This window comes from Hippocampus zosterae, chromosome 8, assembly GCF_025434085.1.
Source record: "Hippocampus zosterae strain Florida chromosome 8, ASM2543408v3, whole genome shotgun sequence".
Lineage (NCBI taxonomy): Eukaryota > Metazoa > Chordata > Actinopteri > Syngnathiformes > Syngnathidae > Hippocampus > Hippocampus zosterae.
Window position 1 is genome coordinate 19,566,652 of NC_067458.1, and position 23,040 is coordinate 19,589,691.

General features: G+C 42.8%; 3 protein-coding genes and 1 long non-coding RNA gene across 4 annotated transcripts in view; 1 reads left to right on the forward strand and 3 right to left on the reverse strand.

Annotated features, from left to right (window-relative positions):
* Positions 1-13,665, reverse strand: part of LOC127605616 (uncharacterized) — a 113,617-nt gene extending 99,952 nt beyond the window's left edge. Inside the window, exon 1 of the long non-coding RNA XR_007963624.1 lies at positions 13,478-13,665. This is a non-coding gene — a long non-coding RNA (uncharacterized LOC127605616). The remainder of the gene's footprint in view (positions 1-13,477) is intronic.
* si:dkey-86e18.1 (uncharacterized protein LOC557342 homolog) lies at positions 2,439-4,461 on the reverse strand. Its single transcript, XM_052073253.1, has 5 exons — positions 4,322-4,461; positions 4,076-4,116; positions 3,925-3,999; positions 3,665-3,854; positions 2,439-2,890 (listed from the first exon to the last, which is right to left on the reverse strand). Exons 1-5 carry the CDS (start codon positions 4,386-4,388, stop codon positions 2,517-2,519), a joined length of 747 nt encoding a protein of 248 aa, XP_051929213.1. The 5' UTR covers positions 4,389-4,461; the 3' UTR covers positions 2,439-2,516.
* On the reverse strand, positions 6,402-8,239 carry jun (Jun proto-oncogene, AP-1 transcription factor subunit). The gene has a single exon (XM_052073245.1). The coding sequence runs from the start codon at positions 7,958-7,960 to the stop codon at positions 6,986-6,988; it is 975 nt and encodes a 324-aa protein (XP_051929205.1). The 5' UTR covers positions 7,961-8,239; the 3' UTR covers positions 6,402-6,985.
* A 2,720-nt stretch (positions 13,666-16,385) lies between the features above and the next one.
* The window catches only part of LOC127606172 (uncharacterized), a 36,472-nt gene continuing 29,817 nt past the window's right edge, over positions 16,386-23,040 (forward strand). Inside the window, exons 1-2 of the mRNA XM_052074255.1 lie at positions 16,386-16,391; positions 16,869-16,983. Coding sequence (XP_051930215.1) covers positions 16,386-16,391; positions 16,869-16,983 — 121 coding nt within the window. The remainder of the gene's footprint in view (positions 16,392-16,868; positions 16,984-23,040) is intronic.

Consider the following 23,040-nt stretch of genomic DNA (forward strand, 5'->3'; position numbering starts at 1 on the left):
TTTTTCTGACTTCATGATGGCGCCGCGAGAGTGGCTGCCTTTACAGCAGCTCCTATACTTTTTGTTCTTCTACTTTCTTCCTTTGTAAAATGTCAAATGAATTACAAAATATGAAACAATTTAGCACAATGGGAAACAATTCATGATGAAAAAAAATTAAGGATGAAAAATGTTACATTTCTAAAAGTGCACAAAAAATGTTAGATAATTTACACTCAAAAATCTGAATGAAGAAGAAATAAAATAGTAAATGATACAAATATTAAATAATAAACTAAAAATAAATAAAATAAAACATTATGGACAACTTCCCCACAAAATGTTCTTACACAATTATCTTAAAAACCCTAATTAAAAATAAGCAAATGAATATTCCAAGAGAAATGTAGAAAATGGAAAAATAAGAATGCAACGAAAAAAATAGTTTAAAATGTGAAATTCATTTAAAAAAGACAAATACAAAATATATATTTTCTTTACAAAATGTGTGAAATGTTTTTTAAAAGTTTTTTAAAAATAGAAATAAAGGAGTACACTACCAGGACATTAACATTTAAAATGTAACTACAGTAATTTTAAAAATGTGGAGAAAAAAGTACAAAACTTGTGTGCAAATTAGAAGGTCAATAAAATACAATTAAATGAAAATCTGAAAGCGTTCAAGCGGCTTTGTGTGCAAGCAACGTGAAAATGCTGACAAAGCCCTACTTACGAGAAAACTCAAGAGACTTCCTCTTCACTTTATTGTGGTCTGAGAGCCCCCCTTGTCAACTTGTTTCCAGGGACACCCTGCAGTTTTTTTCACACATTCTTTGCATTGGACCTTTTGACTTGTGTGTCTTACAACTGAACTCTTTTCAAAAGAAAACACTCCTTCTACTTTTCCATACACTATACATACATAGAATTAGACCAATAGCGGTTTCTCTGACGTATCATACGGAAACTTCTTTTTGCATCGGTCTAACAGTCACGCTCAGGTGGGAGGCTATGGTTAGCCAGTCGAACCCCTGTGAGCGCGGAGACGTGCTGTGTGAACGCACCGAGTGGCTTCACAAGTAGACGGGGAGCCAGTGATACATTGCGGATTTCAGAGAGGCTTGTGGTCACGTTAGCGCATTAGCATGAAAACGCTGACACGGAAAGGCATGCTCACGACTATTGTTTTGGGGTTTTTTTTTCCCCACACGCTGATCAAAAACCAGTGCATTGAAAATAATGCATATGGCAAACAATTGTGCACGGACCGCCTCGAAGAAATAGAGACGTTATGATGTAAGCAGAAACTTGCATTGTACAAATAAAAGCTTCAACCTAATAAACTAGTACACAATCTAGATGCCTTGTGCGTGTTACTTTTTGACTTAACTAGAGTATTAAAAATCTTTCTCTCTTAATATATTTGTCTGGCCGGTTCATCAGTTTGCTATTTTCTTTTCTACGCAAGCTAGGTGCTGGCTCTAACAATCGTAGCTAAATAGCTAGCTTCCATCAATACATCTCTGTCTGTCCGGCTAACCATCCATCTGTTCATCTCTCGATCTATTTTGTTCGTCCGTCTGCTAAATTGTTTAACTTGCTTAGCTTTGTCTACACAAGCCAGTAAGTGGTCAGTAAGAGTCTTAGCTAGCTTTCATCCCTCCATCTTGTGTGTCCGTCCGTCTACTACCGGGGTGTCCAACCTTTTTCGTTTGAGGGCCGCATACAGAAAAATGGAAGGAATGAGAAGGAAAGGGCCACTTTAGAATTCTTCAACTTTTTGAAACTTTCTGACAACCTCCCTTCTCACTCTGCCCACCTTCATCGTTTTAAAGTAATATTGTTAAAATTAAATTCTGACCCATGTCAAATGTCATTTTTAGTTTAGGTCATGGGCTGCTGAAAAAATGGATGGCGGGCTGTAGTTTGGACACGTTTGGTCTACTAGGTTCACCAGTTGGTTAATTTCATCTAGACTAGATTCTATCCATGTGTCCGTGCATCTAATGATGGATCTGTCTGTGTGCTAAATTTGCTAGCTATCCATTTTAACTTTGTCTATGCAAGCGGGTCGTAGCAATTATTGTCGTATTATTAAAGTAGTAATTGTATCTTCTACTTTGCGGTCACCGTAGGTTTCTTCAACTCTTGCTTGTGGTATACCGCAAGGCTGGATTTTAGGCCCAATTTTACTTCCCATTTTACATGGGGCCCCTTGGTCAGGATCATGCACCATTTGGCATCGGGCCACGCAGAGAGACTAACTAAAAACTATTTGGATCTTGAAAGAAGTCTTATTGGGTTGGGAAAAAAATCCATGACTAGAATTATATGAATGACTGTCAATGCACATGGGAGAGTCAAGTGAACATTAAGACTGTGAAATGTAGTCTTGCAATGTTAACAAAAGCATGCATATGTCCAAAGCGCTGCTCAAAGTTGGGCCATTAAAAAAAGTGTTTTTGTGTGTCCTTCCACAGATGGAAAAAAAACAAGACCAAAAAAAAGGAAAACAAACCTCTTAGGTAATATGGCTGTTATGAGTCTGACTCCTCCCCAGAAGACGAGTAACAGTCCAGGCCAAGCACATGACCCCGGGATGATTTCGCAGCTGTCCTTTGAGCCGACTCTTCCGCGGCTTCTTTCTGTCCGACGACTGAACTCACCTCTGCCGCCATGTTTCCCAAGTTTGGCAAGGAACGCTGAAGCGTCCTTGCAAGGTTCTGCGTTTGGGAGACACCCTTGTGATCTGACGCTCCCCTGAAGGCCGCAGCAACAATTGCCAGACGCGTGCGGTCAAAATTGAGCGGCTGATCTTGGTCATTGGAGGCTACCTCAACGGTCGGCATGGAAGCTGGCAAACTGGGCTCTGGGTGACTGAACACTGCTGTTGAAACCTTTGACTTTTTCACTGCGCATAGAGCAAAGAACATGGGTAAAATCGTGAGATAAACCAATGTTCTGCTGCTGATTACTGAAGAAAAAAAGATTACACTTTTGGGAGGGGGGGGTTAGGTTTGGTGCTTATATTGTAACGGAATGCAATATTGTGTAGATCTGGAAAGATCAATCAAAATACTCCAAAACAGCTGGCAATGAGGGGAACTTTGCTTTCAAGACGGTCAGAAGTAAATGAGTCAAAATGTTAATTTATGTATTTTTTGACCACATAACGACAGGATGACAACGTTCTGAAGTCGGGACCAAAGACTAAATTCACAAATAATGACTTAAGAAATTCACAAAGACTTGTTTAATAACCAAGAATTGTTTTAAAACTACTACTGCCACAAGATGGCGCCAAAAGTCTTAAGAAACTATGATAAGGCGACACATCTGTACTTATAGACAGTTCTAAACAATATTAGTGGGCTTAGTTACTTTGTTTTGTTTTTTTTCATTATTTGTAGTGGAGCTCAGTCCCTATCCCCTGCAAAGAGATTGCTGGAATTAGTTTTTAAAGGCTTACAAAGCTGCACCATACACACCAGCATTCTCTTACTTCTTTCCAAATCAAATAATCTATCAGCCATTTTTAGGGGTAATGCTGTAAAATGATTTTGAAATTATATTTTAGTGTTTTGATATTTTGTTTTGAGAATGAGGTCATGGCATGGTCGCTAACGCTGCAAATGATGAGGGTCCACAGAACTAACATCAATGTTTTGATGTGCGTTGCACTGACCAATGCTGGAATACTCTGGCACGTCTGCTCTCCTTTTACAATAAGCCCTGAGGGTCCAAGGTTTGTGCTTGCAGGTGGGGTCAAGCACTCGTAGCTTGGTCACAAATCTTTTGTACTCCCGCTCCAAGGCCTCCATCTTCAACTGGAACTCGTCTATCTTCCGCTCAGGGTAATGTGCAAGTTGGGATTGCTGAGGGGGGAAAACAAGAAGCTAAGCGACATTTATTCTTACACTGAAAACGTGAGTAATAGATTATTACCTGCAAGTAATACTCCATGTCTTTCTTTATGCTGGGAATCCACTTTTTCACAGAGGTAGCCGAGTTAAGTGTACACTAAGGAGCGAGATTTCAGAAAAAAATATCAGCATCAACATGATCAAGTCAAACTCCCATAACAACGTTTTATTACCAGCTTGGGTCTGCGCTCCTGGACATCTTTTAGTCGACCCTCTGTATTGAAAATGGCAGCACTTAATTGCAAATTCAAATAAAGAGATATATTGACAATCACATTGTGGTTATGGGTCATTTTTCCATTTTTCTCATTGAAGTGGGCCGACTGTTAACATGAAACAGGCGAAGCTGAGGTTCGCCGAATGTCAACTAAAATACAGGTTTAATAACTTCTTTTTTGCTTCGTTAAGAGCTGCGTTACCTTCTCTCTCTTTCTGTAGCCAAAGTCTGTTCAAACGACCTTGCTGCTTTTCTTCGTTTCGAGCCATTTTCGATCAGCACAGACAAAAAGGCGAAATAGTTGAGACCGCAAAGCGGAAGTAAATAATGTCACGTGACAGAGACGTCACGTGATACCTTATCTCGTACTATTATCGCGAGACAGATTGATTAGTGACGTGTACATTTTGTGATGTTTTACGTGTGTTCAAATTATTTTCTATACATCTGGCTCGTGACAACAATCTTATATATAATATAATTTCAAGAGATCACAGTGTACATACTTATTTGGATAAAGTACCGTCCCGTCGATCAGTTATTGTTCTATTCTGACGAATATTTGTAATTACTAAGATATTTTAACAAAAGAACATTTAAAGTTGCTGTTAAATGATTACATGTAATTCAATGCAACCATGGATATTTCCTTCAATCAAATCAAATAAGTACAGCGTGTTAAGTAAAATACAAAACCATAGTTGTGTGTTTTAGTGGGTGGGGAGGTAGGAGCGGGGCGGGGGTTGTGTTTTTAAAATGTACACGTTTTGTCGTGAATCTACTACTTTCACATTGGTCTCGGGATTTACCGTATCCGAAGGAGATTATTCGAGCCGAGTCACTTCCCGTTAAACACGCCCTCTTTATAGTGACGTTGATCTTCCGAGCGACCCCTCTCCTTATATGGTAAGGCAAGGACACCGTTTTCCGGAATGATGTCACTTGGTTTTATGTTTCAACAATCGGATCAGGATAATAATTAAGAAGCCGGATTAGAAAAATATCCTTAAATGGTGGCAAACTGTAAGCATTCAAATAATGTAAACATACAAATAATGTAAATGTAAGGTGGGCTGCAGAAAACAACTGGTAATGGGAGCATACAAATATAAAAAGGTAATTGCCAAATCGAAATATCTATATGAATACATTAAATGTTTGTAGTTGTGAATTTAAATCTAATAACAGTAACGCAATCGTGAATGATTTACTGAGCCTTTGTCGCCCCCTAGTGTTTAATTTAGCCAACTGGTGGCTTTATTCGCATCACACAATAAATTTATAAACTTATTCAGCCACCTGCACCCACTGTTCATAATAAAGTGCAGAGTATTATGACTTAGGGGAGGGCACATTCATACTAAGAGCTTGTTTTTAATAAATAAAAATACTTTGACAATCAAGGAAGTTGAGGCAGACAAGAGTTAATACACTGTAGTTTAATATCCTTGCAAATAAGTCACCCAAAAATGGTTAATCATAACCTGGTAATTTACAGCATTGTAATTTCAATGGCAGGTTCAGTGTAGTTGCATCAAATTCACATTGGCTAATGCATTCAAAAATGTTATTAAACGCCTCATCATTTTTTTGCTGTTGAGTCTGTTCTATAACTTTATTGACATATTAAGTGTAATATGTGTGTCTAATTCATATAAAGGTGATTTATTGAACTTTTGGTCAAAAATACAATTGCCTTTTTGCTATTGACAAATATTCTGGAGTGATTTATTAGTGTGTTAATAGAATGACGCACATGTTCCTTTGATGATAATGTCCAAAAACTTTATTGACATGTTAAGTGGAATGAAAGTGTTTTAGTCAACTTTTACTGCCTTAATAAATGTGCCCCATCTTCACTGTTGTATTCTACTTCACATTGACAAATAATGTATTTTTTCCATCAGGTTTACATGCAAGTGCGGGCTTTTCTGCATTTGCATAACAGTGCAGCAAGTATGGTGTTATGGAATGTGGCGTAATAGCATGAGGGCTAGCCAGTTATTTTCCACTTTTGTCAAACATGTGAGATTACACAGGTGTCATAACCCAGCATGACAAAAAAAAAAAAATCCTCTAGCGCTCATCATGTGAAGTTCCTTTTAGAGAACTGTCCTCCTCTCGGGGCGTGAGCTGGCTGTAAATCAACACAGCCTAATCGATACTTACAGTCACGGAATTTAACCGGCAGGTATTGTCCCTCGCAACTCTTGCAACAAGTTACAACATGCCTTTTTGTTGAATGACACACCCACATCAAGAAAACAGGGAGAGACCATGGATTCATTTTAAACAGTTTATTTTCTTAAATATTGATGACTTTCAAACATAAAAAAAATTATACTTATTACAAATGGTAAACATAAGTACTCCGAGTTGATCTTATATACATATAGCAATGAGTGAAACCCCATTAAACAAAGTCAATTTTGAATTTTCTTTCTAACTTCTTACAATAAAGAAAAAAAGTTGGGTTGCAACTCAAAAAGTTAGACAACGTGTCCACCCCAGAACTTGTGTCCAGATGCTTAGGAGCTGGCCCAATAATGATGATGAGCTGCAGCAAGCAAACAAGTCAATTGCAGGTTCATATCAAGTCAGCTCTAATACTGAATGTATTCTCCACTGATCCATGAAAAGCAAGAAAAATAAGTCTTGTCCAGTTTGACAACACAAACAGAAAGTACTTGTGTTTTGTTGCCATGTCCAGAGCAGCGCTCTCAAGAACCGACCTCTTGGCACTGTGGAACTTGTTTTGCACAGCCCCTCGGTCCTTCCTGCTAGTGTGGCGCAGCGTCATCCCAAACCAGGTGCAGGATTCTTGGATTAAACTTAAAAAGTTTTGTTTTCCCCCTCAGTTAGCGGCTCAGAAGGTCTGGAGTTGCTGCGTCAACATGAGCTGACAGCCGCTATTGACGTGGTTCATCACCTTTTGCTTGAGTTGCGCCACCTGTTCCCGCAGCATGTTGGCGGTGGACGCCAGTTCCGAGTTTTGCGACTTGAGGGTCTTCACTTTGTCCTCCAGCCGCGAGATGCGCTCCAGCTTCCTCTTGCGGCACTTGGAGGCAGCAATGCGGTTGCGCATGCGCTTGCGCTCAGCCTTGATGCGCTCCTGGCTCTCCATGTCAATGGGGGACAGCGGAGGGGTCTCACCCGGCATCTCGGGCACCGTTTGCGGCTCCTCCTTGAGCACGGTGAGCATTGGGAGATGGGAAGAGGAGGTGGATGAACAGGAGGAGGGTGACGGCTGTGCGTAAACCGTGAAGGACGCGCTTGGGGCCGTGGTAGTGTAGCTATGAGCCGTGGTGGTGTAACTCGGGACCGAGGTGGTGTAACTGGAAGACGACACGGTGCTGATAGCCGGCTGGAACGTGTTTAAATCCTCGTAAACGGGAGAGTCAGAGCGCATGGTGCCGCTGTAGACGGCCACCCCGGCTACGGACGCCACCGGCGGCGGCGGCGCCGAGGGGACGCTTACCCCGGGCATGTGCTGGTGATGGAGCTCGGCCAGGGCGCGTACGAAGCCCTCGGCGAAGCCTTCCTGCTCATCGGTGACGTTCTTAGGGCACAGAAACTGAGTCGGCGTCGGCGTGGTGGTGATCAGACCGTTGCTCGACTGGATGATGAGCCGCTCCAGCTCCGGGGAGGCCAGCTTCAGCAAGCCCACGTCGGGGGAGGTGAGCAGATCGCCGGCCCGAGCTCGGAGGTGAGGTTTCAGGCTATTGGCGGGGTCGGACAGGTTCAGCGTCATGTTGTGTTTGAGCGCCTTGGAGCCGCTGTATCCGTAGCCAGCACCGTTGAGCGAGTCGTCGTAGAAAGTAGTTTCCATCTTCGTATACATAGAAGTGAAACCGAAAAAAAGACAAATAAACGACTTCCTGGTGACCGGCTGACGTCCCAAAAAGTCCCAGCCAAAGTTCTCAGCACGCACTTTCGACACTACTCAGTGTTGATGATTCAGTCAAGTTCTAAGAAATATATCCAACTCTCTGAATAAAAGAATCCGGGAGTAGTGTTTGTCCAACTTTTCCGAGCTTCTCGGTGCGACTGGGCTTCCCCCTACACGGTCGTGTATATACTCTGACTTCTACAAGCGTGGAGGCAAACCTTATGCCGCCGCTGACTGTCCGAAAATAGCTATGATGTCACGACAGGGTTCTCCCATTGGCTGGAGGGCGTGTCCCAGGGCGGGCCTACCCCGCGTTACCAAGGCGACTAACTCCCCACCCGCCCCAGAAGATTCTGAAACTCGTGGTGCATTGTGGGATGAGGTAATGCCGCGCGAGAGCGCCTGCGCGGTGCATTATGGGATGACGTGTTGTTTTTGAATATCTGGTTACCCGCTCTCGACTGTCAGTGGCGCGGCGGCCTGCGTTGAGTGCGTTCGGGACGGCAGTGGCCCGGTCCTCCCATTTCTGCGTTTAATATTTGTTAAATCTTTTCACACGTACACACATATGTTTCTAAGGTTGTTAAAAAGTACCGTACCATCAATGTCACCAACTGATTTGACTTTGGACATGTTTCTCTTCTTGTCAGGCTTTTTTTGCAAATTAGTGGTGTGCTGTGCGATACTGAATATTTTGATATCAACCAGATACCAAGTAAATACAGGACCACTACAAACTTATTTTGTTTTTGTTCCTTTAACAAAAGGACAAAGTTTGTTGACAAATAGAAAATTGTACTTCCCATCCCCTTACATTATTGTCTGGATTTATTTACACTGACCACCATACTATTCAGAAACTACGATCCAAAATGTATTTTTTAAAATCCCTTCGTTGCACTTCTTTTTTAATGTTTTTAATTGAAGAAGTTGCTCCAACGCCACAATAAATGTTGTGTAAAATAATTGAAAACATTGAAAACAATTCTTTGTTCGGGGAATTCCTAAAAAAAAAACAGTTATCCATCATTTATCGCGCTTAATGGGGACCAAAACCACCCGCGATAAACGAAAATCCGCGAAGCAGCGACCAATTAACATATACGGGTAAAAAAAAAAATTTTGAGTGCGCAAACAGTCCGCGAGAAGCTGCATAACAACAGTGAGTCACATAGAGCAACATATACAGTACTGTACTCCATGTATATGAAAAAAAATTATGAATATGTTTGAAAAACCCCCCGATAAACAACCCGCGAAATAGCGAGGGATCACCGTAACCCTGACTTGCAAACCTACTTTGATACATTAACCTTGACTTCAAACCCTCCTGTGAAACCCTACGCTGAAAAAAAGGCTCAAAACCAATACATTCGTGACTTTTCAGGTAAAGAATATTTAATACTTGAATACATATTTTTAAGATAGAACCAGAAGAAAAACAATAAAAGACACTCAAGCAAGGCCCAGTGATATCATGGCCTGAGTGAGTTACGGCTTGCTGAGAGGCTCGGCGGCCAATCAATACTCCTACGTGATTCTCGCCAGTAAATCCCCGATTTCGATGAGTCTGGGTAGTTAGCGACGATTAATCGCCAACACTAATAAAGCCTTTCGAGCTATGGCCTTTTATGGGGCTAATTAATTAAAAGGAAGAAAGAAGGGAGCTCGATGCGCACGGAATGCTTCATGTTCTCGGTGAAGGACGGAACAATAAGACATCGCTCCTCCTCGTGTGTGTGTGTTTGTGTGTGCGTGTGTGTGTGTGCGCATGTTTGATCATCAAACCCAATGATTCCCGTCTTTAAGCCATCACAGTAAATCTGGGAGACAACAAGGGAGATTTGTCATGTAGTCCCGCCTTGGCGTTTTCATTATAAAAATGGCTGCCACCGTGTTTTATTATTAACGTGTGTATGTGTGTGCGTGTGTTTTAAAATTCAAGTAAAGTCTGGAGGGCAGACGATGTGATGAAGGACAGGGAACAAAGAGGATAAATGGTGAATGAAAGGTCTAAGACAATCGCGAGTAGCGGTGTTAGCATCAGGGTTAAGAAAACCTTTATTAGTCTGTAGGGTTCCAAAGTAGATTTTCAAATACGGGCTTGGGTTTCGGAGTTAGGGTTTTGAAATCGTGTTTAGCGTTTCAAAGTAGGGCTTTGAGTCAGAGTTAGGTTTCAAATGAAGAGGTTTCATGTGTTAGGGTTTCAAGCAGCAGTTTAAAAGGCCAGGTAAATGAGCATTAAGGTCAGGTTTGCAGTTTCAAAATACGGTTTCAAGTCAGGTTAAGGGATCCAAAGTAGGATTTTTATAATTTGGTTCGGTTTTCAGAGTAAGGTTTGAAATCAGGTGTCGGGTTTTCAAGTCAGAGTTAGGGTTTCAAAGTGATTGGATTCTTGTACATATTCGGGTTTAATAGTGGGGTTTAAGCCAGGTTTGGGGGTTTCAAAGTAGGGTATTAAATTCCGTGTTGGATTTTCAAAATAGGGTGTCAAAGTACAATTTCCTGTTATAGTTAGATTTTTAGAGTACGGTTTGAAGTTGGGGGGTTGTCGGGTTTCAAGGAAAGGTTAAGGTTTCAAGTTGGTCATTTCAAGCAAAGTTCAAGGTTTTAAGTCAGAGTTAGGGTTTCATATTAATTGCATTCCTTAGTTTAGGTGATAGGATTCCAAGTTAGAGTTTAATAGTGGGTTTCAAGATAGAATATGGTTTCAAAGTAGGGTATCAAAGTCAAGGACAGGGTTTCAAGTCACGGTTCGAGTTTCAAGTTAGGGTCTTAAAGTAGAGTATGAAGTTCTGGTTAGGGTCTCAAGGTAGGTTAAGTCAGGTTCAGGGCTTCAAAGTAGGGTATTAAGTCTGGTTCAGGATTTAAAAGTAGGGTATCAAGTCAGGTTCTGTTTTTTTGTTTTTTTGTTTTTTGGAACGTAAAAGTTTCAAGATGGACTTTCATGCCATTATCATTTTTTTGTCTTGTTTTGTTTTCTAAATATGAACACATATACCGGTATACAAGTACCCTTTTTGTCTGAATGCTGAAGCTTTTCACCTTCTCCTTTTTTTTTTTGTTTTCTTTCCAAGATGGAACTCACTCTCACACACAAACTAACCCCCTGGCCCACGCCTTCGCCCCCGCTTTCCAAGCTCAGTGTTCCTTCTTCAGCTGCATCCTGACCCAAGTTGATTTGCTCCGCAGCTTTTTCTCCCATCATGCCTCTCTCTCTCTCTCTCTCCCTAACCTCTCTCAACTCACTTTTTCATCCTGACCCCTCCCTGCACTCCCCTAGCCTCCCTCCATCTTCATGATGACTTTCCCCCTCTGTATTGTCCTTTGCATACACCCCCCACACCCCTCCTTCACCCTCCCCTACTCTCCCGACACACACACACTTTGTCTTTCACTTATCTCTCTCCTGCGTTTTTTTTTCTCCCTCGTTCCTCTCCCTCTCATCTTACTCCTATCAGTGGCTGTCAGGGCGGCCGGATTTCCCCCGTGATGGAAACGGGCTGAGGGCCGACTCGTATTGTTTTTAAAAAAGTTCTCGCCGCTGAAATCTCATGCAGATGCTCGTTGCTTTCTCTCACCGTGTATGTGTGTGTGTGTGTGTCGCCATGGTAACAGGTTGAACCGGTGGCCATAGAAAGGAGTAGGACCACGGACCGGCCAATACGGCCTCAAAGTAAAAATCTCACAAAAAGATGTTTTTTTTTTCCTGTTTCTATTATTTAACAGAGAAAGCAAATGACGATGACTGCCGCACTGTGGCAAGCACCATCATGTCAAAGCCGAAAGGTAAGCGGAGCTGCGCAGACTTTTGTTGGACGCACAGAGAAGCATTAGCTAAAATCATAAGGGCGGCACGGATATAACATTTTCAGAAAAATTTCTGGGGAATTTTGAAAATATAGCAGCGAAATACCAAGACTAAGAAAAAGACGGATCGAAAAAAGCGGCAATTGCCACTTTACACAAAGCGATTGAGATGATGGGAACAGGCTGTGGGTCCTGGAAATCCCTAAAACATGCTTCTGACTTTCAGTTTTTCATTTGGCATATACTGTATACATACGGGGACTTAATTGCTCCTTGAAGTGTCCATGTGCCACTTTCACACAATGTCGTATGAGTACGGCTGCAATCAGGAGTGAAGATGTTTTCATTACCTTTAAGGGTGTTGACCTGGCAACTCTTTTAAAAATTGTAAAGAGATGAAAAAAAAAACATTCCCTGGACATCACTTTTTTTTTACATTCTTCACAGTTCAGATTTTGCAACGGCAAATTCATTTTTACACTTTCCATCAGACAACTTTGAAAGTCACCCCGAGGCCGTCATATAATTCAAAATTCAACCCAAATTTGGGACGGAATGTTTTTCAAAAGACAGTAATTGTTTTTTTCCCCCTCTGGCTTGTAATAGTTTTTTTTTCTCCCTCTGGCTTTTTATTTATTTTTTTTGCTCTCATATTTCAAACGTCGAACAACAGACTCAACAAAGGCTGTCAAAAGAAGAATACGCCCAAGAAATTATCTTTTAAATGTCTCTTGAGCCTTTCCCATGAAAACGTGTTTTTATTTAAACCCTAGTTAAGGTTTTTTTGCACTTGTATGTATGCAACTGCCTTCCCTAAAAAAAAAAAAATACTGTCGGACAGACTCCCCCCGAGCTAATTTTACTCACGCACGTCCACACAGTAAAACGTCTTTGGCGCCATGTTGTAGCTGTAACTTTAAACATGGCGGCCATTCAGAGGGAGCAACGCATGTTGAAGCGTTTAAGGCCTCCGCGTTAAACACGGCTTCAAAGCGTGCGAGCGAATCGACCAGCGGCCGACTATTGCCATGCGAGATGGGAACCAAAAAAGAGGGAATTCATTCCAATGAGAGAATATAATCAGTCCGAAATGACATCATAGCATGCATACCCAAACTTGCTCGTGTGTCTGGGGTGGGCTGCATGAGGCCATCGTTCACTCATAACCGCAAAAGTCATGAATAGATGAATGAGGAGAGCTAGTGATTAATATTTAAGAATATGCCACTTGAACAAAGAGCGTAAAAGTCACGTCCTCATTTCAGAGGTTGGAGTAACTCACAGAAGCGCGTAAAAGTCTCAAGTCTTCACCTTTAAGTTTCAAGCCAGTTCCGAATGACTGTGACAAAGATCAAGCAAGTTAAGTCAAGTCAAGTCAGTCAAAGTCAGACATTTTGGCTCAGTCGCAATATAAGTGTTGTATTATCACGGAAAACATGGCGCGATTGCCAAGGAAGAAGCGCATCTCCCTGGCCGCTGTAGCTATATTATTCATTCATTCATTCATCTTCCGAGCCGCTTGATCCTCACTAGGGTCGCGGGGGGTGCTGGAGCCTATCCCAGCTGTTTTCGGGCAGTAGGCGGGGGACACCCTGGATCGGTTGCCAGCCAATCGCAGGGCAAACAGAGACGAACAACCATCCACGCTCACATTCACACCTAGGGACAATTTAGAGTGTTCAATCAGCCTGCCACGCATGTTTTTGGAATGTGGGAGGAAACCGGAGCACCCGGAGAAAACCCACGCAGGCCCGGGGAGAACATGCAAACTCCACACAGGGAGGCCGGAGCTGGAATCGAACCCGGTACCTCTGCACTGTGAAGCCGACGTGCTAACCACCGGACTACCGGGCCGCCCAAGCTATATTATAATAACGCAAATAGTGGAATTAGGCGAGAAATAAAAGAGAGGGTGGATATTTTCAGAGGCTGTTGGCAGTGATCGACCAATTCCCTGACAGTACTTCGGTGTTTCCGTGACAGAGACAGTCCATGCCTGGATTTTTCGCCTCTACGTGGCAGCTATCTGAAATTATAAATATGGTTCTGTATTGTTCTAAAACACAGTTTTATTGCTATCGTAACAATGGTAGGGCTGTGCGCCTCCCAGCACGATTCGATTCGCTGAGGGGAAGATTAACCCCGTTGATACCGACTTACAATACACACAATACATGCTGATTTATATAGCGCTTTCAAGACGAGTCTTTCGAAAGTTTTGCCTTTGTCCTAAAATTGGCGACTTCAGTATGGCTTAAAGTTAAATGACGTCACCCAATGCCTAATTCTTCGACCAGCCATCAGGCAGCACTACTGTCCACATGGGTACGCCTATGTCCGAAATTGTGCTGGGTGTGTGGGGGGGGGGGTGTCATTTTTGCACCCTTACAACGGAAAAGCAATCAAATGTAGTTTGTGCTGTACTCCAGCTAACCAAATAACAAGCAACAAAAACCATGGGGATGGTAATAATACCCTCGCAAAGACCATGAAGGACACCCATGATATCTGACTCTACCCGAAATTATTGATCGCCACAGTGTGACAATGTACAGCAGTGTGTAATGACAGCATTAACAGCCATAATTTTTTTTTAAAAAATCAGACGGTTTTTTTTTCTCTATTTTATTTTTTTACGAGCCGGTTCATCCTTCTTTCGGTGACTCCCCGAGCCAGCCAGCGCCAGGGGACTGATTTACTTGTCAAGCAAGGTGGTGGCGGGGAGGATATATTTAGATACGGTGCGCTGAAGATAGCGACCGGTAAGATGACCCAGACAGATGGAGTGGACGAGTTAACCTCCCACCATTAAACCAGTCTTGATTTCTGACAAAAGGGCCAGGGGGACAATGGACTGCACTACGCTAATCACACACTCTGACACGAATAATAGAAAATGTACTTACACTTTATGGGCAGGGGCATATATCTGGGACACTATTACTCCTAAAATGTACCCGTACGTGGCTCTGCGGACTAGACCGGCGCGGAAAACCTTTTTCCTGACCAGGGGGATGATAAATGTATGAAAAAATATAATGCACAAATGGAATAAATGTTTATTTATATTTTATGGGCATTGGGGGCCCAATGTTTTGTGACTTTTTGTAGTTTTATGTTTGATATATTGTGTCTAATATAGTCACATTAGATACAGTATAGGCCCGGTAGTCCAGTGGTTAGCACGTCGGCTTCACAGTGCAGAGGTACCGGGTTCGATTCCAGCTCCGGCCTCCCTGTGTGGAGTTTGCATGTTCTCCCCGGGCCTGCTTGGGTTTTCTCCGGGTGCTCCGGTTTCCTCCCACATTCCAAAAACATGCATGGCGGGCTGATTGGACGCTCTAAATTGTCCCTAGGTGTGAGTGTGGGCATGGACGGTTGTTCGTCTCTGTGTGCCCTGCGATTGGCTGGCAACCGGTTCAGGGTGTCCCCCGCCTACTGCCCGAAGACGGCTGGGATAGGCTCAAGCACCCCCCGCGACCCTAGTGAGGATCAAGCGGTTCGGAAAATGGATGGATGGATAGATACAGTATATATCTTAAAGTCACGTAAAGCACAACACTTTGTCCATTGTGGGAGGCGGTGCAATCCGAATATCGATATCTCGTCAGTATCAATATTAGTATTGATACCAGCATGACGATATCGTACAGTAGTTGGGTTGCAAGACAGGGTTAGGGTTTCACAGTAGTTTTATTAGATGAAAGGAGGGTTTCAAGATATGGTCAGGATTTCAAAACTGGGTTTATGTTTCAAATTGGAACTTTAAGGCAAGGTTTGAAGCTAGGGTATTAATTTGGTTTTGGGCTTGGTGTATATCTATGTTTCAAAGTTGATATTTTTAAAATATGGTTTCATGGGTCAGGCTTTTACACTAGAGGGTTAATATTTCAGAGTAGTGGTTCAAGATAGGGTTCGGGTTTCAAAACTGGGTGAGGGTCTCAAACAAGGCTCAAGGTTTCAAATAAGGGTTAGAATTTCAAGGCTGGATTTCAGATCAAGGTTGGAATTTTAAATGAGGGTTTCAAATCAAGGTTAGGGTTTCAATGCAGGATTAGACTTTTACAGTTTAAACGCTACATGATGAATATTAATCTATACTAAAAAACAACAACAAGAAACCTGCAAAACTATTCTTCTGATACTGCCAGATGAAGGAGGAGCTATGTCATCTGTGTGGAAATTCTTTACTTTTTGATTTTAAAAAAACAAAACAGAAAAACACAACAACCAAAACTGCATTAAACTTCAAAACGCTCCAATCTAAGTACTTCAACTTGTACTCCATCTGAAGAAAATCGGTGCGTGCCCATTTCCTGTTCATCAGTGCTCGCGTCTTTAACGATTATTATCGTAATTATTAAAGGTAACCCGAGACAGCTTTTCTCGTAAGATGTTTTTCATTTATTTGTTGTCCCAGTGTCATTTAATCTGTCAGAGTGCATCTGGACCTGATTATGTAAATGAAATAAAAAACCAAAGGCAGTCAGCCTTTGGTTTTTTATTTCACGCACGGGTGTGTGTGTGTGTGTGTGTGCATGTGGAGGGAGGGGGGTGCGTGTGGGCCATGCATGTGAGTCCTCAGCTGGCAGTAACAGGGCGGCGAGTGTGAGTGTGTCACCAGGGAGGATGATCGATAGCTATTAAAACCCAACGGTGCCTCGCTCCAGATGGAGGCCTTTTTTTCAGTGTGTGTGTGTGTGTGTGTGTGCAAGGCCCATGTTTGTACAGGTGGGACACTGTATGGCACCAATGCTAACCTGTTCCACTCCATTTACCTCTGTAAAGCCCCCCCAACCCTGCTCATTTAACGTGCGTGTGTGTTTTTTTGTCTTAGCACACTTTAGTTGGGGCAGTGGGGAGGTGTGGGTGTGGGGAGGGGGTGACATAGGTGTATGTTTGTGTTGTTTTGCGTGTGCGGAAAAAAAAAAAAGTGTGGCTGGCAGCTTGTCAGCATGTGTTTGGACTTGCTGGTTATTCCAGCCGGGCCTTTCAGAAGCAATCAAGAAGTCAAAGCCAGGTTGGAGAAAGAGGAGGGTGAGGAGAATAGAACCAAGCGAGGAAAAGGAGGTGCTTGTTCTTCGTTGCAGCAAAGTCTGAAACGGACACAAGGGGAGAGAAGCCCAAGCATAAGTTTAGTATCGGAGTTAGCATCGTAATTACAGGTGAGTCGATTCGAGAAGCGCTTTACCTGCGTGTTGGATTTATGAGAGTTACAAATAGGATATGAAAGATAAGCCCGGCAATTACTGATTCTGCTTTCTTGAAATGACACTTGTATGAGCACACCATCATCTTCAGCACCCTACTCCAGCCTCCTCTGAGAAGGCCATGAAAGCCTATCGGAGATCAATACGGAGTTGTTACCGGGCAAGTGAAGGGGGACTTGCATGCACGGTCAACCGATGAAAGCGGACATGTCACTAAATGAAGATGAAGTGAACCGCATCTTCCATTAAGGAGGCTGGGATTCGCCGCCTGATCCCCCGATACAATATCAACATGATAGTTTGATATCGGTCGAGCGGTATCGCGATACAGCAACCGTGCGACAATTGATGATGTCGTCTGTCTCCGAGGCGTCCTTGTGACGGTCACATTGACGAGCGCCATGAAAGCAGGTGAAAGTGATCATAAATCAGTTGGGTTTTTTTTTTCTTGGGGCAAGGTTCGTGACGTGACTGGATGGTGCTAATTAGGCAGCGTCTCCCGACTTTGTCGACGCCGAGGGACGCGCTTCACACAAAAGTAGGCGGCGTCTTCGGGTTGAGGTTTCAAAATAGGGGTTAAAGTCAAGGTTACGGTTGGATGTTAGGGTTCTAAATCAATTAGGGGTTTCAAGGTAAGGTTTTGAGATTGGGATTTAATATGAAGCTATCAATTTGTGTTAGTAGGGTTTGGAGTTTCTAGTTTGAAGTAGGTGGTAGGGTTGCAAAGTACGGTTTTAAGTCATGGTTAGGGTTTGAAATTTTACTGTTCAGCCAAGTTGAACGGTTGAAGTTTGGCTTTCAAAGCATGGTTTTAATTCAGGATTAGGGTTTCAAGTTAGGATTGTTAAATTGGGTTTTAAGTCAGGGTTAGGGTTTCCATTTGGTATTAGGGTTTCCAAATAGGGTTTCAAGTCAGGGTTAGGGTTTCAGCATACGTTTTAAATGTCATTATCTAAGTCAGGTTAAGGATTTTAAAATCGGGTTTCAAGCCAGGATCACAGTTTAAAATTAGGTATTCGAGCCGGTTTTAGGGTTTCAAATGCGGGTTTGGTGAAATTAGATGTTCAAAGTAGGGGTTCAAGTCAGATTTCGGGTTTTAGGTTATGTTTTCAAAATTGGGTTTCAAGTTTGGGTTAGGGTTTCAAAGAGGTATTTCTTTCAAACTAACTCAATAACTAAGATCGCTGAGGGTGTGTGTGTGTGTGTGTGTGTGTGTGTGTGTGTGTGTGCACGTGCGCATATGCACGTGGGCACATGTTTGTTTGTTTTTCCTCGCAGGCCTTTCTAATTGTCCACATTCCTATCATAACCCAAAGCCGCGCGCACTCTTATTGTTCTGGCCGGGCCCGAGAAAGGCTTGGATTGTCCTGTTGCCTTGGCAACGCACTAACAAATACTTCCCAGCCTCATGTGGCACCTTACGCCAACATTCCAGCATCTGCTATTTTGGAAAAGTTCCACTAACAGTCTTTTTTTTCTGGCTCGTCCCGTCCTCCTCCTCCATCTCCTCCTCCTTCTTCTCCGCCATTCACCCACGCCTCCCAACCTTCCCTCTCTCTCTCTCCTCCACCCTTCACCGTCTCTCATCTCCTCGGGATAGATGCACTCTTTGTCCTCTGCTAGTGGAGGAACTTAAAGTGTCTGCGCCAATTTTTTTTTTTTTAACGTATGCTTTTATCTGTGCTTAAAAGTACATTTATCTATCATAAGCTTGACGGTATAAAACCTCTTTGCACAGCTTGTGCCATGAAGTAGTTAGTAAGGTTCTGAGGTTTGAAAGCTCTGTTTCAAGTAGGAGTTCGGGTCAGCAGTTGGGATTGTGGTTTCAAATTTGGCTGTTAAGTCATGGTTTGGTTTTTCAAAGCAGGGGTTTTCCAAAAAAGTGTTACTGGGTAGAGTTTTAAGGTCAGCTTTGAAGTCAGGGTTAGGGGTTTTACATTAGGGCTTAAAAGGCACGGTTGAAGTCCTTGAAGAGTTCATTGTGTGGGTTTCAAATGACGTTTTTAAGTCTTGGTTTGGCGTTTTTTAAAATTTTATTTTAAAGTCAGGATCAGGGTTTCCAAATCAGGTTTGGGTTCCCAAAGTAGGGTAGCCAGTCAGGGTCAGAGTCTCGCGAGCTTCTTGTGCTTCCTCGGCCCTCCGGACCAATCCATTCATTTACCGATCCGCTTTCTCCTCACAAGGGTCGCGGGAGTTGCTGGAGCCCATCCCAGCCATCTTCGGGGAGTAGGCGGGGGACACCCTGGATCAGTTGCCAGCCGAAGTCCTTGAAGAGTTCATTGTGTGGGTTTCCAAAGTAGGGTTTAAAACCACGGTTCAGGTTTCCTTGTAGGGTTTTGTGTCAGGGTTAGGGTGTCTGGTCATTTTCAGTCGTCAGGGTTAGTGCTTCGAATTACATTTTCAAGTGAGGCTTTGAAAGCAGGGTTTTGAGTCAACGTTAAGCTTTTAAGCCTGGCTCGTACCGCTACTAAAAATGCATGGCCCGTTGCTGGGATGACACTGCGGTCCGACTGATGCGGTTCCACTATGAAGCTACCGTAGCCGTCAAGAACATAACGCACGGATTTGAACACGAGCGGTAAGCGCAGACACTTTGCTGCTTTAATCCGTCAAATCTCCGCAAAGATCTCTGCTCGGCATCCGCACAAAGTCCAGACCACGCCCTGCTCCATACATTGAGCAATTCAAAGCACGACACTCTGCCGGCATATTTCTGACCAAATGCAGAGAAATCCATGGGGTTGTTTTAAGTCATGGTTAGGGGCTGTGAGTGAGTGATGATTTTAATATGAGACTTTGAACCATTTCATGCATCCTGTAACCTGATGACATGATAAGCTGTATCATGTACTGACCGCTGTCCCCGAAGGGGCTAAACTAGGATTTCAAAGGCAGGGTTTCCAGGTAGGTCTTGTTTGTCAAAGTAGGGTTTGCTGTCAGGGTCACCATTTCAAATGATGTTTTCATTTTAGGATTAGGGGTTCAAGTGAGCGGTTTATGTCAGGTTTAGAATTTCAAGTTCTGTTTCCAGTCAGGGTTAGGGTTTCAAATGTTGTTGACAATCAGGTTTCAGATTCCAAAGTGGGATTTCAAGTCAGGCTCTGTCTTTCAAATGATGTTTTTAAGTCTTGGTTTGGCGTTTTTTAATTTTTTTTTTTAAAGTCAGGATCGGGGTTTCCAAATCAGGTTTGGGTTCCCAAAGTAGGGTAGCCAGTCAGGGTCAGAGTCTCGCTAGCCTCTTGTGCTTCCTTGGCCCACAGGACCAATCCATTCATTTTCCGATCCGCTTTCTCCTCACAAGGGTCGCGGGGGTTGCTGGAGCCCATACCAGCCGTCTTCGGGGAGTAGGCGGGGGACACCCTGAACCGGTTGCCAACCAATCGCAGGGCACACACAGACGAACAACCATCCGCGCTCACACTCACACCTCGGGACAATTTTAGAGTGTTCCATCAGCCTGCTATGCATGTTTTCGGAATGTGGGAGGAAACCGGAGTACCCGGAGAAAACCCACGTAGGCCCGGGGAGAACATGCAAACACCACGGGGAGGCCGGAGCTGGAATTGAACCCAGTATCTCTGCACTGTGAAGTTGACGTGCGAACCACTCGGCCAGCAGGCCGCCTCTGGACCAATCATTAATTAGTATTTGCTGGGGGCAATTTTCACAAATCTCTTCTTTGTGCCGTCAAACTGGTTTGTCCGAGAGGTAGAAGAAAAAAAAGTCTCAGTCGAAACTCGCGGGTGTGTGCATGCACACACAAATATATACACATATGTAGTTATATATACACACACACGCACGCAAAGCAAATGATTGATTGTACTGGTTAAATTGAAGGGCTCCAGTTCTTATCACAATCTCTTAAGTGCACATATACATTAGCTGCTTTGCGAGTATTTGTGTGTATTTGTATAACCCCCTGTGTGTATATACCTGTGTGTGTGTGTGTGTGTGTGCGTGTCCAGCGTGCGCATTTGACAAAACCCAGAGCAGCCCGTGAGATGACTCTGTGTGTTTTGGCAGTTTGGCCGTGGAGGGTCCAGACATGTTTGTACGTAAGCGTGCTGAGTGGATGTGCGCTTCCCAGCGGGACCCTCGGCCGAGACCAAACAATGTGATGAGGCGGCCCACCCCCGTAGATCACATTAGATCCGGACCGTAGCCTATTTACGGGGCGTCCTTGAGCAGCGGTTTGACACCTCACCTCACAAGAAAGCTCGACAAAGGCTTGGTTGAAGCACCCCAAAGGAACCCCCTCCTCCCCCAACAAAATAAAACAAAACTTTAACATACCGTGTTTCCTTGACTTATGATTTCAATTTGCTGCATGACCAACCTCGTAAACTTAATTTACTTGCAATTCAAAAAAACATTCCCCAGTGTAATAAATTGAAATGCCATTCAGCCGTTCCAGCCCCCCCATAAAACACAAATTATTTAGTCATCTGTTTTTAATCAGAAAGAAAATAGCGCTGTATTTTGAAAAGCGGAATAAAATTGGGCCCGACTTTCTTTTTTAGCACAACGCCAATTCCGATCAATGATTAATTAGCCGATTAGAAAAAACATAAAAATCTAATTACAAATATATCATGAATAAAATAGCTTCTTTATGGATCCTTTAACATTTAAAACAAAATATTTATGAATTTACAAGACGTAAATGTGACTGTTTCACAAGACTGTCCTTTAATATTTGTCTTTTCCCCTTGTCTAAGTATAAGTAAAAATAAAAAAAAGACAATCAGCAAAAATTGACCAAAGAGCTAATATAATAAAGATATGAATAAAGAAAAGTACATTATGTTCTAGAATAATTAATTTTTTTTTAAAGTATGGTGATTTACCAGTGCTATTGAGCATATTGATGATTAAAAAATAATAATAAAAACTTGGAACTTTGCATAATTACCTCATACTTGGCCAAAGACTCTCGAGGTTAAGGTGTGAACACTTTTTATATCCACTGTACTTGGAAATCCAACCCCCCCCCAACCAAAAACTTCATTTTAACTCCAGATCGCCGAGCCATAACTCACATTTTAAGTGCTCATATTTAAGCACGTGTTGTGAAAAAAGTTTGAAGAATAATAAACTCCTCGGTGTTCTGCTGAAACAACGCGGGGCTCTAAATTATTCATCGTATTTAAATGGCACATTTTACACATGGGGCGTCGCCGCCCGCCGTCGGTAATAAACACCTCAACTGTCAAATGCCGCAGGTGTCGCCAATAAAGCCCATTTTGGACGCTGACTTGAAATGCTAAATTGTGCTCGAAAACTTGGAAGGAAAAAAAAAGGGGCATTTTCAGCTTGACGTGTATCCCACCGGGCAGCGGAGGAAGTCGTTTTGGTGGTAATAGCCGTAAATGAGCGGGCTAACTGGCAGTAATTAGCCATTGTGCATATACGCGTGTCACTTTGCTCGCTTTTGACGGCAGGCGTTCGGACACCAACGATAACACAGCTGGGCCTCGTTCACCCCCGCGCCTCGCCCTTGATTGTATTGCATGTGAAAGGCGTCTTATTTATTATTAGTAGTACCTGTGGCCATTTTGCATTTGGAGCAGTGGCGGTGGAAAAGTTGCGTGACTTTGCTCCGTAGGTACTTGATGTTGAACAAAGAGTCGTGAGTCAATTGGCAAAATGAATGTAAATGAGCTTTTCTTTTATTGTACAGTTTTGTAGTCATCTGTTGTAGTTTGTTTTGGTTTTTGGTGCATCTTTTTACTTTTTTTACACTCAATTAACAGAATAAAACCATTTGTGTACGTATGTTTTTTTTTTTTAATCAGATTTTTGTGGAGGTTTGTGATGCCAACATCTTGTTAAAGTATCTTTCTTACCAATAAATATTTATGGATTGAATACAAAGCAGGGATTCACTTGCAAAATTACTGTACTGTATGTGAATACTGAAATCATATGAATATCTGTAGTTTTTGCTTAGGCATTTCCTGCATTTGTTTGTTTCAGCTGCATCTGCTTGTTGTTTCTCTGTTTGGTGGG